At 33.3% G+C, this 16,502-nt stretch overlaps 3 protein-coding genes and 1 non-coding gene across 5 annotated transcripts in view; 2 read left to right on the top strand and 2 right to left on the bottom strand.

Moving 5' to 3' along the window:
* Window positions 1–8,326, bottom strand: part of Hex-A (Hexokinase A) — a 34,908-nt gene extending 26,582 nt beyond the window's left edge. The window contains exon 1 of one of the 2 annotated variants that reach the window (XM_033335425.2): window positions 8,067–8,326. In XM_033335425.2, the coding sequence (XP_033191316.1) occupies window positions 8,067–8,123 (57 nt within the window). In that variant the 5' untranslated portion in view covers window positions 8,124–8,326. Of the gene's footprint in view, window positions 1–5,657; window positions 5,925–8,066 lie in introns of those variants that run through there. The other variant, XM_033335424.2, reaches the window with a different exon arrangement.
* Window positions 8,327–9,118: 792 nt separating this feature from the next.
* TRNAL-CAG (transfer RNA leucine (anticodon CAG)) lies at window positions 9,119–9,201 on the top strand. The gene has a single exon. It is a non-coding gene; the product is annotated as a tRNA-Leu (tRNA).
* A 522-nt stretch (window positions 9,202–9,723) lies between these two features.
* Window positions 9,724–12,686, top strand: LOC117157247 (BRISC complex subunit FAM175B). The gene is made up of 7 exons (XM_076624753.1): window positions 9,724–9,888; window positions 9,996–10,168; window positions 10,321–10,411; window positions 10,494–10,806; window positions 10,888–11,028; window positions 11,123–11,447; window positions 11,516–12,686. Exons 2-7 carry the CDS (start codon window positions 10,082–10,084, stop codon window positions 11,954–11,956), a joined length of 1,398 nt encoding a protein of 465 aa, XP_076480868.1. The 5' UTR covers window positions 9,724–9,888; window positions 9,996–10,081; the 3' UTR covers window positions 11,957–12,686.
* On the bottom strand, window positions 12,426–15,669 carry HPS1 (Hermansky-Pudlak syndrome 1 protein). The gene is made up of 8 exons (XM_076624752.1): window positions 15,272–15,669; window positions 14,773–15,038; window positions 14,190–14,659; window positions 13,486–14,115; window positions 13,238–13,383; window positions 13,061–13,174; window positions 12,908–12,993; window positions 12,426–12,839 (listed from the first exon to the last, which is right to left on the bottom strand). Exons 1-8 carry the CDS (start codon window positions 15,389–15,391, stop codon window positions 12,662–12,664), a joined length of 2,010 nt encoding a protein of 669 aa, XP_076480867.1. The 5' UTR covers window positions 15,392–15,669; the 3' UTR covers window positions 12,426–12,661.
* Between the last annotated feature and the right edge of the window lie 833 nt (window positions 15,670–16,502).

Raw genomic sequence — 16,502 nt, 5'->3', positions numbered from 1 at the left:
TGCCCTTGAAATATCTTGTCAAGGACATCATTGTGAACAACTTTTTCTTATACATATATAGGGTGATTGATTTTAATTTTCGAGTTAGGCGCAAAAGTATGTTCGGTCGCCATACGTAGTCTAGTCGGCTTTAATATCCGAGCTATACGGAAAAGTATGTCATAGTGACGCGTAAGGAATGGAAAAAATAACGAATATTCCGCTCACGGAATTCCAAATGAAAAGGAGTGGATAGGTTTCGGCTACTGATAGGATAGCGGTATAAATGAGTGATTTAAATTCAGTGACGTTGATAATGGAAGGAAAATACTCAGATAACTTGTTACAAGCATATTTGGTTAGCGTAAGACACACTTCTTAACTGTACAATAGAATAGCAGTACACATACGGAAGCAAACATACTTTTGCTTATAATTGGAAAACTAAAACCGACCACCCTATATACGTGTAAGGAAAAGTTGTTTAAAATGATAACGTTGAGAACATATTATATATAACCAATCGGTAAGTAGACTAAAAATTTAAATAGAACAAATATGATCGACCAAAGTTTGGTATTAAATACGTATGAGTCTTCAAAAATACATAAAACGCGGCAGTGAAAATTGCGTTTGGAAGTGAACGCTTAATCGAAAGTTGGACGTGAAATCCATTCGTCATTTCTCTTGGTGAAATTCTTAAATACCAAAAGAGCGTTGAACTCTCGATACGTGGATATCTTCAACACTATTTACGAAACTACGGTGTCAAAAGGAAACGCAACCGTGGTACTTGGATCATTCACATATTTATCTTTTTGCTTCGTAAAAAATATATCTACAGGCAAGTAAATTAATTTACGACTGCTATAAGTTTCAAAACAAGTCACTAAGATTAACAGCTCTTCTCTTTAAATCTACTTTGATCTATATTGTGCGGTATCTCTATGTGGAATTATGACACCAATAAAATAAGTATATAACGATGAATGATGGTTGTAAAGTTACTCCTTCGGATATCTGACGACTTTCCGATAGTATGGAATTTTTAAAACCACGAATGTACAATAAAAAATATAAAAACACGTAGCTAATGAGAAATTTCGCATAACCGAGCAATTCTCTCTCGCATGAGGAAAATTTTCTAATCTTACGATTAAATTAAGAAAGAGAATTGTAAATGATTCGCGATACAAGGTTTCACAGATCGAGCAGCGATGAATTTATTTTTTTACGAGGAAATTTTCCCAGTAATACACAGAGAATACCAGACTTGTTCGTGATAATATTTTCGTCTATTCATAACAAATGGAATATCATCGATCATAATTTAAATATTCAGTTTGTCGTATCATCACGTACTACTGCTCATGATTATTTATCTAGGAAATTGTTAATAGCTATCTGGGAGGAAGTTATGTAGGAAAATATTATTTGTTAAATAATAAATAAAAAGGGAAAAGTTATCCAAAGCGATGACATTGACAACATATTTTAAGGACATCGAAATCGGCGAGGAGATCACACTTCTAAGTAATTATCGTCATTTCCTTAATACCGATGTATCGCAATAAACATGTTCTCTTTTTGTAAAATATTGATGAACAGCCGTGTAAGTCGCTCTTTCGAACTAGCAATTATCGCGATATTTTATTGTCACGTATGAAAGAACGTGAAAATAGAAATACGAAAATAATGAAACTTGGATCGTAAATTAAACGAAAGATTAGTATCTTTTACTGAATCGTAAGACTAACATTAGGCATTCACGTGTTCCGTGATCTAGAAAATGTGAATGGAGTAAATCAATTCGACCTTCGTTTGAGCAATTAATCCTTGAAATTTAGCTGTTTGAAGAACTACGCTCACTGTTAACGACGTTCCTTCGAAACGATAAAAATGAGATTAAAATGATATTTTATGTTTAAAAAAACTAGTTTAGTTTTAGTTTAGTCTGAGTTAAATTTAAAAATTAATAGCGTTCCTAAAAGATAAAAGAACGATATGCTTTGCGTTAGTATTGGAAGATGATTTATATGTATGCAGTCCAAACAGTACGTTAAATAATTTGTTTTCGTTTCGTTCCATAGATTTATTATTCTAATTCTAAATAACAAACAACGAACTACTTGCAGAAGATTATTTTCAGAAAAATAAGATATCGCATGAGTCATATGCTTCACCACTTTACTATCAAATTCGCAACGAATGAATAAATTAAATAGAATCTTCCGTAGCATAAAAATGAGCCGTACTTGTTTAGAATAATTGATACCATAGAATTTCTAATCTGCTTACGAGACACGATAGAATTACTCTTATCTTCCTAATGCTAATTATTGGCGTCGAACAGGAAGGTCTTATTTTTGCGATAACGAACTCGCTGTTACAGTAAAACTCTCGTTTCTTTTTCTATTTCTGTCGGTTTCCTTCCTCCTCCTTCGAGTCTCCTTTTTTTCCTATGAAACCTCCGATAATTTGCTAGACCGTACCACCACATTACCATTTCGATGCTTATGTAACATTCGATCCTCCATTTTCCAGTGTCACGTACCGAGTTATTTGCATATCCTGCCATAGTCGTTGACAGTGTGTTCGCTATCGTATGAATTATAGACCTTGTTTGATAATAGACAAGTGTGTTTTTATATAATGTCAAAACAGTCTTGAAGATTTAAGAAGGATTAGTTTGTAAATAAAACTGTGTATTCTGTTAGAAGAGGGCACATAGAGGAAATTGAAATCGAATTTATAAAATTAAACAGTATCGATAAATCTGTCAAATCTAAAAGAGAGGTAGCTTATGTTTGAAAGGTAGCACGTTCGGATGAAATTAACTCTAGCTATTTTAAAAAATATGAAGCTTTCCATAGCGACTCACAGATTTGAGCGTTGGGTCTTGCAAAACGCATGTAGTACGAGTGCAGGCCATTTTCCTTTACAGTGGAAGAGAACAACTAAGAAACTTTCCGCGTGAAAATCATCTTGAGCAAAATTGACACGAAAATCAATAAAAATTTTTCATATTGAAAGATAGATACGAAACGCCGTAATCATAGCGTCATGAAGTTGCGAGAAAGTTCAGATCGTAATATCGAGAAGGTACAGATGAAAAGGTCAGAGTAATGAAAATCCTAAAAATCAATGTCTTTGATCTATCAGATTTAACGTCTCTGGAAAAATTGATCTATCGTTAATCAAACGAAAATAAAATTTCTCCACTAATACCTTTCGTCGTCTCTATCTCTTTTCAATTTTTGTTTGTTTGTTTGCTCGTTTGATTTCAACGAAACAATTAAGATAGAATCGCAAGTATAAAAACACGTCGAAAATTGGAAATTGGTTGCAAAGAAGGATTGAAATTACTTAATTGCCTTTTTAGAGATCGCTGGCACGCACATTTCCTCTTCGTTGTGCTGCTTGCAACATGGTCTGCGAACGACCACGGTTACTGGCTGAAAACCCACAGTAATATCAATCTTTTCTCATCGACTTTTCGCCCCAAAAATATTTCTCGAATCAAGATCTTGTAGTTTACCAAATTCTCCCCCGGAACGTATCCGTGCTCCATAACGTATCAAAAGAAATTCGATCGATTTACCAATGATTATAATTGGACATTTTTAATAAAACAACACTTTCGAAAGAAACTGAAGTTCGTCGAGATCGATAAGAACTACACGAATACCAATGTCTAGTCTAAAGTCACGATTTTATATTTTAAAGAAAGTAGAAGCTTTGCCAGTTTTTACATAACGACGCGATATCATAAAATCAATTTTATTCGAAAGCGAGGAATTCTAAAGATGATAATCAGACGATAATGGCGTCAAATTCTAAATTTTCCGTTTTGTTATTCGAGACGCGATAAGAATATTAGGAGGATTGCGTTATTTTTAATCGAACTTTATTCAGATTGTGCTGATTATAGACTTTTATCTTTTCTGGACAAAGTTTAATTAATATCGCGCAGTCTGTAAAATTCAGGACAAACATGTTGATAGATGCGTTGAAACTTGAAAAAGATCGTTTATTAGCGTTAATAATACGCTAAAGCTGTTTTTTTTTTCTACTTCGCAGCTGAAGACATTTTACTTGAGAGAAGATATCGAATCAGAGACGTAGAAATTTCTAAATGAGACCAATCTTCCTGACGATATTAATGTAGATTAAGAAAGTCACGAAAATATACTACATATATAGATTAAATTAATCAGATTAAAACGTTAAAGTACTTCAACGCCTTTTCAATTGCAAGAATTTCGATTTAAGCAACGATTGTTACTTATCGTCACTTTTATATTTGAAATAAAAGAGAGATTATCGTCTATAGATGAATCGTCGATGTCAATACAGTACTTGACATGGAACTTCTTAAATCTCTATCTGTGACGAGAATAAATCAGATTTGAACTACGTAACGACAATGTACAACTATTGCAGTACGATTCCACTGCCAATGTGATTTTGTTTAAATAAAGAGTTTCAAGGTTCACCGCACTACTTCTTCCCCTATTACGACGCGAAGTTTTGGCACGACGCGATACTCGATACAGTGCATCGTAAATTAATTCTAAACAAGAACCGCGCTACATCATCGTAATATAATTGTATTTGATCTACGTAACTCTTTCTCAAATTACCAAAACATTATAGAAAATTAGATGGACAGGATGTGCTGCACTTTAGCGTATAAACAATGCCAGTGTGTCCTGGCTAGGTAAAAGTAGGATTAAAATATCATGCAGCGAAGAGTACATAAATGCGCCATTAAAAAGTTACGAGAAAAATATGAAATGCCATGTGTACGTCAATATTCTTTTTCGTAGTTTAGTCTAATATAAGACAGGATACGTAACGTTCATGAGATATATTGATGCATACGTCGTACGTACGTTTATTGTTTTCGTGCACGATGGCAAACGTACGCTACGGTCTTTCGTTTCATTTTTATTCTTGTCATTCAACAAGACGAGATTGCGCGAAAAAGAAACGCGACGAAATCGCCATGAAATTCGGTTTACGATAAATTCAACGGCACAGCGATATCAACTTCGCATTGATAAAGGCGGATGGCGTTTCAAATTGTAAATTCATATAAGCATATCTAGCTTTCGTACTTTTGTTACAACGTTTTAATCAAACATTTGTGCACTTTTCGTTACATGACATTTTTGTCTTGTTTTTACTTGTTGAACACACTGGCAAAGTTTGCACACTGAGCTGCGCGGCACCCTCTCTACTTGTATAAATAATTAATAATCGAACATAAATGAAACAAAGACACGCAGTTAACTTAACATTGCAATTTCCGATTTAAACAGCCCTTATATCATCGATCAAAGAAAAAGACAAAACGTACGGTATTGAATATCGTACTTCCCCCGATTCGTCTCCGATAAAAGAACAAAGGGTGAAACGAAATAAGCGCACCTGCATTTTCACTTTCGGTTTTGCTAATTTAACTTTCTACTTCAACCCCTAATATCCAACAGATGTATCGATCAAAGGCTAACGTTACGTTAGAGGTGTCGATGTTTCGATTGCTATCCTAGTTACTAATAAAATACCAAAGCTGAAGAAAATCCAGATACGTACATATTTAGTCCGCGTACGTTTGCACAACATAATTCACGTTATTCGAAATCTGCAGATCCCGGAACACGAGAAATGGTTACCTCGTCGGACGGTTTCGGTACCACGGTCGACTCGTCCTCCGTCTGGTGTACTCGCGCGCGCGACTCCGACTTCCTGCCGTAGCACTTGCACATCCTGCTGAACAGCGACCTGTTTTTCGTCTTCATGTCAACAGCCTTGACCCACTGATCCGGTTTTACCTCTCGATCAAGATGAAACTCGTTGGACACCTGTTCCTCCTGACGCAATCTACGTTTGACTAATCGTTGGCCGATCCTTGTCTCGCGGCACATGGATAGAATCGGGAAACGCGTCAGATAACGTATCAACGCCGTAGTCCAGGCTCTTTCGTCCGCGAAGAAAGGCGGCCGCGTGCGGACTCCATTGCGCGTGAGCGGAAGTTTTCCACGGTCAAGGCGCACCGCCATCCGAAATTCGAACGTTTCAAGGGGGATGTGCGATCAATAACAGTCATCGTTATGCCGGATTCTCGCCCTGAATTTTACTCACCGAGCTTTATGTCGTTGCAAGGATAATGCGATTTCCTTGCGTTTCTGCGATTAATGCCTCGACATGCATTCTTCAATTCTACCAACGAAGATGATGGAATTTTTCATTTTCGTCGAATTCGTATTGCGAAGGAAAGTATTTGCGTATTGCGTATTTTTCGGAAAGTTTGAAATTATTGCATAGATATCGCGATCTGAACAGATTTCTATGATCAAACACCTAACTAGTGAATTTTTCTTCAGTTTATCTATGGAAAGGATTAAACTTTGCTACATAATGAAAAATAATTATGATGAATTTTCTGATAAATCTTACTTTCTGATAAATTAATGCATTATAAGTCTACGGATGAAATTAGAAATTCTGTTCGGACATGATTACAGTAACGAATCTGGTAGCGCCGAAAGAGTCGAGGATATGTTCTGATCGATGCTTAGGATTGCAAGGTGCCTAAGAAGAAGATTAATTGTTGCGTAGATCGATGGGAAAAATTGACTACCGAGAGTTGGTAGATCGACGTTCGTAAGGGGCTACGCACGATTATTTCATGAAAATACTTTTATTCGGAGATATGATTTTCGTAGAATATTCCTACAACATTTTCCACTAAATCTTCTTGAAACGAAGAAGTCATAATATTTCAGATCCAACCAGATAATCAAATATACGTGTATGAATATATTTTATGTTCATTTCAAATGCAAAGAAATAAAGTCGTTATGGAAAAATCCGATGAAAGAAAATAGAGTATAAGGTATAGAGTAGGTATAAATGTTTCTAAATGTCGCGTCGTTACATATAGATACACGGCAGACGATGACGGTATAAGAAGAAGAGAATAAATAACGGAGTTCTTCGACACGGTGGCACGAGATCATAAGAATTGCGGATGATCGATTTCGAAGGCCCTGATGGCCACCACATGTGACATCGCTAGTGCAATCATTAAGAATGTGATTTTTAGAGAATGTACGATACAGAGCACGCGTGATACATCGCCAATTTTCATCTCGGCTTACTGACCCGCATCCTCGCCGCGTTTTCAATGAACTCGTCTCCAATATAATAGCATCGTTATTTGCACCGTCTACCTACGGGGTGAATTAGGGATGATGACTTTAGATCCCAAATGCATTATGACGAATGATATTCAGTTGGAAGCTGTGATTTCTGCTCTTCTTACGAAAAGAAATCGTAATTGGAAATTTTGTCTAGCGACGAGATTTTTTATTTTTATTTAATTTTAGAGAAGAATTCGTAGTTAGATATTTTTCTCTATTGGGACGAAAGGGAAGTTTTCGTTGATTTCTAGTTTGCAAATGGATCATAATTATATTATAATCCGTTCGTATTATGGATTATAATCGCGGTCGCCAAAAGGGACGCGAAAACACGATTGTTTCGTAATCGATAGCCTCCAAACGTGGGCATTCTCGGCATCGCGATCAATTATTGAATCGTCACCGCGTCCTATTTTACGGAAAACGAAGGTTTTCTTAACCCTTTCGTCATTGCGAACCTGTATATGAGCTCACGTGCATTTATTTATACTTGATATTCACATTTATATTTATGTCGTCAAATTTGAAACAATCGCTATTACCTAACCGCCTAAAACAAATTTGCTCGAAAGCTAATCTTCTTCTGACCCTAATACATTCTTTCCTGCAGAAATTTAAATAAAAGATAGTTATCGGTATTTATCTATATTTTATATTTACAGAACGATACGACCGTAATCCATATCGTTTGCTCAGAAGGAAGCAAAATTTCGGTTACAGGGAATTATTAATTTTTCCAAGAGGTTAACAAGTCCCATTCCCTCGATTTATTTTCCATGGTGGTTCAAGTTACCTTTTTCGCGCAGTATTCGGCCACTTACGCAACGATGGAAGAAATTCAAGGTCACAAACCAGGATGGACGAACTAAATCAACTCACCTTCTGATCGATCTGCTCTTGACTCCAGTTAAGGTCACCCGGTTTTTCCTCCGTCATGATCCGGCGTCACTAAGTCAACGACAACGACGATCACGATCACGATGATAATGGGACGAGAGAAGAAGAAATTGTATCCTCCTCTTTGAAAATTCGAAGAGAATGGGTCGACGAAAGGCACGGAAACAGAGAGAGAGTCCAAGTCAACAGAGAGGCAATCTCGACGCCTCTTTAGAGATCACTAAAGACTTACATCACGCGATCCACGAGTCCTACATCGAAATCTACATCGCGTCTAGAAATACAAGCGACTCGCGTGCGAACCGGGTGTATTTTGGGAGAGGCGGGACGCGCGAGCGAGCGCCGATACTTCGACGGACAACGAATGCCCCTTTGCTCTTTAAGTCGTAATTATTTACTAAGGGAATTTCTTTCGGTTTGTGTATATGATGCAAGAAATAGTTAGATAAACGATAGAACGATAGAATGTTAATTATTTGAACTATTAAAAGAGATGGATTACGAATTTTACGATTACTATTGCAAGACAACATTTTACAAATATGAATTACACGTGCTTTTCGATTCATAAAGATATCATTCTTTTATAATTTTATAATCAACTCGGTTGTAATAATATATAATCAAAGTTGATTTTATATTTCTTGCTTACTTAATCGACTTAATGACTAAAAGATAGGTCCAAAGATTTTTAAACATAGAGATAATCATTCATTCATAAAGTTTTATAAGAAACCCAGGGCATAACGTTGTGGCAATTTATATTTAAATATTCAGACATAAGATATAATCAAATATATAGATTCGAGTTATAAACGTTTATCTCATGAAAGTTTCCTGTCTCGCCATTAATTATCACGTCTTTAAAAAATATCGTATTTGGTGACATAAAAACACGAACGTGATAAAAGAAAAAGTACTTCGAATAAATTTACTGTTCTTGATCGGCCAATTTTTCATTTTTAAATGACGATTATTTTTAACAATTATTATCGCTGTTTAATATTTAATTTTAAAATTAGTTAATCAAAAATGTCAGGATGGCCGAGCGGTCTAAGGCGCTGCGTTCAGGTCGCAGTCCACTCTGTGGGCGTGGGTTCGAATCCCACTTCTGACAAATCTCTTTTATACACCTACATTCGCGATTAAATGTTATCAAATTTGACAAAAAAGCTTTATTTTTACTTATTTTTCAGACAAAATAAAATCAATTAAAAAATTACAAGTTAAATATTACGTATTATTTTATTATATGTATATTCGGGGGAAATTAATAGTTTGTTGAAAAGGTAAAAATCACTGAGAAAGATATTTTTATTTCAAAGTTTGGATGTTTAAACTGATATTCTCGTTTTCCTGTTATGTCTGAGGCTTCCTGCAATTTCCGGTTACGTGCAAATTGTATTAGCATGACGCATATGCATGATTGTATGCATAGATTTTACTTTTAACGTAGAAATGTTAAAATATGATGTTATATATACGTGTGTAAATTTCATTTTTGACAAAGGTATGAGATAAAAATAGATGAATGTATGAATAATTGAAACATTTGAGATCTAAAATATAGGATTCATCTGTTTCAATCTTTAGTTCATTCTGATCGAATGATCCGCTGTTTCGATCGTGATTTGTAACTTGAAGCTTTGCTCCAGCGTGTTTATAGATACTTATAAATTATTCCACTCCTACTTATGCATATAAACAATAATTATATAAATATTGCAGTACAGAGTTGATAGTGACATATAGTAAATATAAACATTGTAAGACTATTTTAATACCGACGCGTAAACTGACGATCGTAAGATATATCGTTGTTATCAAATCTTGTTGGATTTCTAATATCTCAATAACTCAGCTATCGCAATAAACGAATAACGTGAATTATTATTATTATTATTATTACAGATACACATGTTATGCGACATAACGAGGAAACGTAACGATAGAAAGTGCAAGCAAAATTGCAAAACGGATAACAGTTAATTGTCAACATGGCGGATAGTGATTTTCTCATTACAATTTCAGGTCCCGCTCTATCATTATTGTTTTATGAAAATGTTCGTAGCAGTGGGACCCAGGTAAAAAAATGTTTTTTTACATTATCGCCAATAATGCCTTATCATTTAACATGATGATTCGCATTTAGATTATGAAATATAGCGTCTTAACCTCAAAATAATCTAAGCTAATGAACGAGGAAATTGAAAACATTGAATTCTCCGTATTCTAGATGGGCTTTTTGCTAGGAGAAACACTTGAATTTGTTAGGAAAACGGACACAGATTTATACAATCAAGTAGAAACAGTGAAAATATACAGTAGTAAGTATATTCAATAACTGTTTTATCTCAGTGACGTAAACATTTTTCTTTGTCCTATAGTAAAATATTTTGACATTTTTAGATATTGAGGCTGTTGTAACTTGTCCATTACCAGATTCCTTACACAACTCTATTGGCAAAATTAATAAGGAAAAGTTAAGGGACTTTTTACGTGATAAGAGTAAACAAGTGATAGGTTGGTTCCACTTCAGAAGAGATATAGCATTGATACCTACATTTAGGGACAAATTATTGCATAAAGAATTCTCGTCATATTTTTCCAATGAAAATGGTTGCAAAGAAGAATTTTTTGTTACATGTTTATTAAGTTCCTCAACGAGTAGTGAAAAGGGAACATACAAATTTAAACATGTCTTTTTAAGACAAAAAAAATGGTATGTTTTCTAACTACAATAATTTTTGTACAATGCTATTTTTTAAGAGTTTTGTTTTTATAAATAATTTGATTATTATAGGACATTTGAACCAGTTCCTTTACGAATAAGTAACTTAGGGAGTAATTCATTTGCACATGAAGGTTCAGATTATAAACCTACTCCTACCAAAAAATCATCTGATATGCCAGATGTATTTACTAAGTTTATAGACTCTTTAAAGTAAGTTTGAATATGATCTTATAAAAATATGATTTTGATTTTTTGCATCATAGGAAAATATTCCACATCGTCGTTTGAAATTATTTATTTTTAGTTTGGACTTAACCAAGACATCTGCTGTTGAATCTGCTATTACTATACAAAAAGCAGCTGAAGAGCATTTGAGTCAATTAATACCAGACTTATGTAAGTCTGATCTTGAAGTAGCAGAGCTTGAAAGACAAGTTAAGGAATTCATGCTTATCAAAAAGACAAAAGTTAATGGTAATTCAAATAATGTAACTGATTCCTATGAGTCTGAAAAAGATGAATTTACGGACGCAAGACAGAAATCAGGGAAAACATCTCCATCCAGAATTGAACCTTTAGATGATACTTGTCAAGAATCTCGTACAATAAAGGACCATTCTACTGCACCTGTACGTATATTGTAACAACCAAACTGTTTTCTGTATATTTTCGCAAATTTACTATTACTTTGTTTTAGAGTAAAACAATGACTGCTCATAAACCGAAGAATTCAGCAACATGTACTGAACAAAATGTTGATCAAGATAAATCGAAGAGATCGACCACAAGTATAATGAACAGTCCGAATCAAGACCCACCGCCTATAAATTCCGTTTCAGAAATAAAAGTTAATGTCACAGAAAATGTATCAAGTAAGAACAGGCGTTTTTCTAATGTAGAATCAGAAATCGTGAAAGAATCGATCTGTAGAGGTGAAACGAACGTAAGTGGTTTTGGAAGGGGCAGAGGTAAATTGCTACAAGACTACATAGGACTGAAAAAAGCTAGAAGGACTTCAGGCCCAGAATCATCTGAGGCAAACAGTGTGCAAAATACTTCCCTTCAAATGTCTTACAATCAGATTACGAAGAAAAAAGTAGACAGTGTACGTAAATCGGATACAACTAATAATCATTAAATAAAAATCGTTTCCTTATTTTTAATTCACTCCAAAAGCTTTATAACGCTCTATTTATAGAACAATTTCTACAAAAACAAATCAACCAAGATTTTAGAGCGCTTATGCTACACGCAATGTAAATATATATTTTAAAATATAAATATAATATGAATTGATCATGTTTGTATTATATGCAGACTGGTCTATTTCTAGAAAATCTTAATCTTACAGAGATATATAAAACGGTATTGTGTCATGTTCATAGTATCGAATCTGTGCATTATAAAGTGGAGAGGCATCATAGACTGAAGTACTGAATAGTTTCTAATATGCGTTTTTCTGGATGTTCTATATTAAAAAAATGTTCTCATTCGCATTACCACTTTTTTGTTCTATTTTAATAATATATCCAATATATGTCAAATATTTGCAATGCTCTATGCTCTTAAATTAATTGTGAAATTGAGAAAAAAGTATACAGCACATGTTGTTTTTTTGTACATTTTTTTAAATTGTGCCATTACATTAAGTATTTGATGTATAAAATAAATACAAATATTTTGCATCATCATCTTTTATAAATAACAAATTAATACATATATTAAGTACTTGTAAATAATTAAAAATTCCATAAATATTTCTCTTTTTTTAAATAATAATTGTAATGTAACGCGCATAAGCGCAGAACCTCTATCTGTATATAAATATTTTAAAGAAATATTATTACAGTATGTCAGCCGGATTATTTGGAACACCTGTAACCTCCCATATCGTAGCCGCAAGTCTTCTTGAATGTTCTAATACACACGACGATGTTGCCAAACCGAGATGAACACAATAAAGCTCATAAATTCTGATTTTATTGGGAGACAGTTTAGGGAAACACGTCTCCGCTAGTTTTCTACGAAATTATAAAATAAGTCAAGTAAGAATTCACAAGACAAATATTTCAGTACCGTTAGTACAAACCTATAATAATCGCCACAAAATATACCGGGTACTGGAAAAGTTTTCAACACATGATTCAAATAAACTTTACATTTCACTGGCGATCCCTGAAAATATTATATAACAATATATTTAAGGTAGCAATGTTTTGTTGCCTTAAAATTATTTACTTACAGAACTGTCTTCAAACCACAAGAAGTAAGCATAATTAAATGTTGTATCCTTCCACATAACTGATAAATGTCCTTCTTCCAAATGAATTCTACTTTGTTTAACCATGTTCCATATCTATAAAAACAATTCTTAACTACTCTATGTACGTTAATTTTATTTGAACTTCTAACAAATTACCTTTTTTGTTGTAAGAGTAAGAGTTTCAGGGTTTGTGAAATCCAGTGTTGGAGCAATCAGTCTATGGGTGACTCTATCTATATAGATGAAGTGCACAAGGCCTGGAAACTCTTCTAGATATTTGTTGATGGTTAGGGAAGTTCTCGTAGATTATATGGCATTAAGGATGTATATTTCTTTTATCTAACTTATAAGGAAAAATAAAAAGATAATACAAATATATGAAGATATAATTATGAAAGGATATGATCCAAGAGTAAAGTTCTTGAGTGCTTTTACTTTAAGGAAATCGCTAAAATCATTCAGCTTTTGACGAACGAGTTTTCCTACTGTCGTAAGTACATCAACGCCCTGCTTTAAGAAGCTTTTGTCGAAACACATTAATCGATATAATTCTTTTAAATTATCCATGAAACCTGACATATTTGATTCAATTTGAAGAATGGATTCCGGATCTCTAGATCTTAATAGATCCATATATTTTTTTCGGACAAATTCCCACTTTGTTTGCAATCTTCTTTGACACATATCAACATCATTACTGACGTTAGCTCTATTTTTCTTAATTCCATCCAAAGCTTTTTTCATTGCTAAGTCGAAATTTTCAAATGCGGGTCTTAATTCGTCAATATCTCTTTGAAGTTGCAAACCATTTATAATATTCATATAATGGAAACTATCGTACAATCCTGATGATGTGGCAAGATTAGCCACTTCTACTATCATGATAAGATTGATACCATCTGCTAATTCAAAAATATGAACTGCGTTAGTAGTGTAATCATGTTCGGTTCCAAGTAAAATTAAATTACTGTATAAATCATCATCCAGCAATGACAAATAAAGTCCTTCATTGATGGAAGATTCTCTTGATCCTCCTATAACGAAGTAACATATTAGTAAATAATAACAATGAAATTATGTAAACATCTTATAGCAGTAAAGACCATACTAAACAAATCTGAAATATCTTCTGAAGTAGGATTTGAAAGCTTCGATCCAAAAGTTATTTGTTCCTCTTTAGACGAACTGTTTTCAGGTAGAAGAATATCAGTACAATCATCATTGTTGTCACTTATTGAAGATTGGGTATCCCCTTTCCTTCTCTGATTAACTACCCAACACATAAGCATCATCAGCAATATATCAGAAGCGTACAAATCATGGGCATTTTTACTGGAGTATAATGAAAGAAATTTTTGTTCCACTAGTATCAAGATGTGTACATTGGAAAATTCAGATTGTGCCTTTAATTTGTCACAGGCATCGTGCAACACTTTTAGTATTGATACACCCAGGTCTGTGTTTATTGATAGCTGTTCTATTGCTTCTGTAAGCATACTTTGCTCACAGTTTCTTAAATGCACCCATGCATCTAACAGACATGAAACTAAACAGACTTTCTGTCTGTTTATCTTTAATCTGGAATTAAATTATTATATATATTAATATAATTAATATTAATTATAATATTATATAGAATTACTCTTCCATTTTTTGAAGTAATTTTTTTTATAAATGATATTTAAACTTACACTGCAACATCTGGTCCACAAACATGCCTCACAATTGCCACACATACTCCTAATGTTCTTTTCATTAATTCTACTTCATCTGTAGATATGTAAATGAATGTATATCCCATAAATTCATCAAACACCATATTTGTGCCATCATGACATCTCATTGAAGTGTAAGAATTTCCAAACTGAGAAGCCATTACATGTTGGGATGTGACAATAGGTGCGAATAATTGAATTATGACATTTGGATTTAATTTTGAATCCTCATTGTCTACATTCTGTACAAGACATAAATTTGTAGTGTCTTTGTAAATATAATATAATATAAAAATCTTTGTAAATATAATATATATTAGTATTATGCAATTTATCTGGAAGCATATAGTTTTATTTTTCCAGAAAAATATTTGTGGAATTGAAACAGTATAAAATATACTTGACTTTAAAAACTTTCAAAGCAGAGATATTTAAATTACTATATAAAGTCTTGCAAAATTTGGTAGAGACCTACCTTGTTTTCGAAAATTAGTCCTTGAATTTTCGCTAATTTTTGTATATGATTCGCGAATTTTTTATTACATTTTGTAAAAAGAACGTCGTTTAAATGATCGAAGATCAAAATACCCTTCATTTTATAATTTAATCAAAAATACTTTCGTTATTACACGATTCTGTCAATCAATATTTACCAATACATTAATGTTTACATTCGTGCTGATTCGATTGACAAAAACATTTTTAAATGACAAGTAATTGCCTAATATTCCCAGTACTCTAGCCTGGTCATTTCGATCACTGTTCGTGCGCGACTACTTATAACAAGACTCGTTTAATTAGATTTGCGATATAAAAATACGAGCGATGAAGTTGATGATTACCTACTTTACGTATCTTTCGATTGTACGTTAGATGTCTCTTAGTCGAAGTCTGTTCTAGCGCATATTTCGAACACTCCTGTACAAATGTTTTATCACAAATATATATGACACGTGATGTTCTTTTGTGTCCTATGTTTTGGGAATCACCTGATCCCTTACCATTTTTGTGTCGTATGCTACATGCTATTTAATATACTTGCCGATTCAATAGATTTGAGTTAAAATTGGAATCTTCTATCAAATTATAAATAAAATATTTATAGAATAGGATATCCTACAATCGTAAACGGGGTATAGAATTTTATATTCTGTAAAAACTCGGAAAGAATTGCAGAAACTAAAAATAGAAGGCAGAGTTTGAGTTTGCTTCATTTTTACATATTTAGTTCAGCTTTATACATTAATTCTAAATCTTTGGTTATGTTTTGTGTTGATCCTAAAAGAATAGAGGCGTAATATTGTGACAATTAATGGAGACAATGACATTCGATGCAAAATTAATTGGTGACATTTGATTTATTTTAGCAATTTTTACCTTATTTTTTCCATTATATTTTATTTAATAATTGATATGTAGATATTCGTATAACACATGACGATTTTTCATTAAGAACATAATATTATTCATAATCGTTAATACATATTATCTTAAATATTATTATATCTTTTTTATTCATCAATTTAATCAATTTGTCTATTTGATCAGGTTAAATTTTCCCGCGCTCATACATAGGAAAATCGAGCGTTCCTATTGGTGCAAAATATTGCAAGATCCCTACCTCTAATGAAATTTGTGGAGCAAGAATGCCTCGCGTCAACTCATCATTATCAGTACTTTTATTTCGGCTTTCTTTATCATCATTT

Source organism: Bombus vancouverensis, chromosome 15, assembly GCF_051014615.1.
Source record: "Bombus vancouverensis nearcticus chromosome 15, iyBomVanc1_principal, whole genome shotgun sequence".
NCBI classification, from domain to species: Eukaryota; Metazoa; Arthropoda; class Insecta; order Hymenoptera; family Apidae; genus Bombus; species Bombus vancouverensis.
This window is presented reverse-complemented; position numbering and strand designations above follow the sequence as displayed.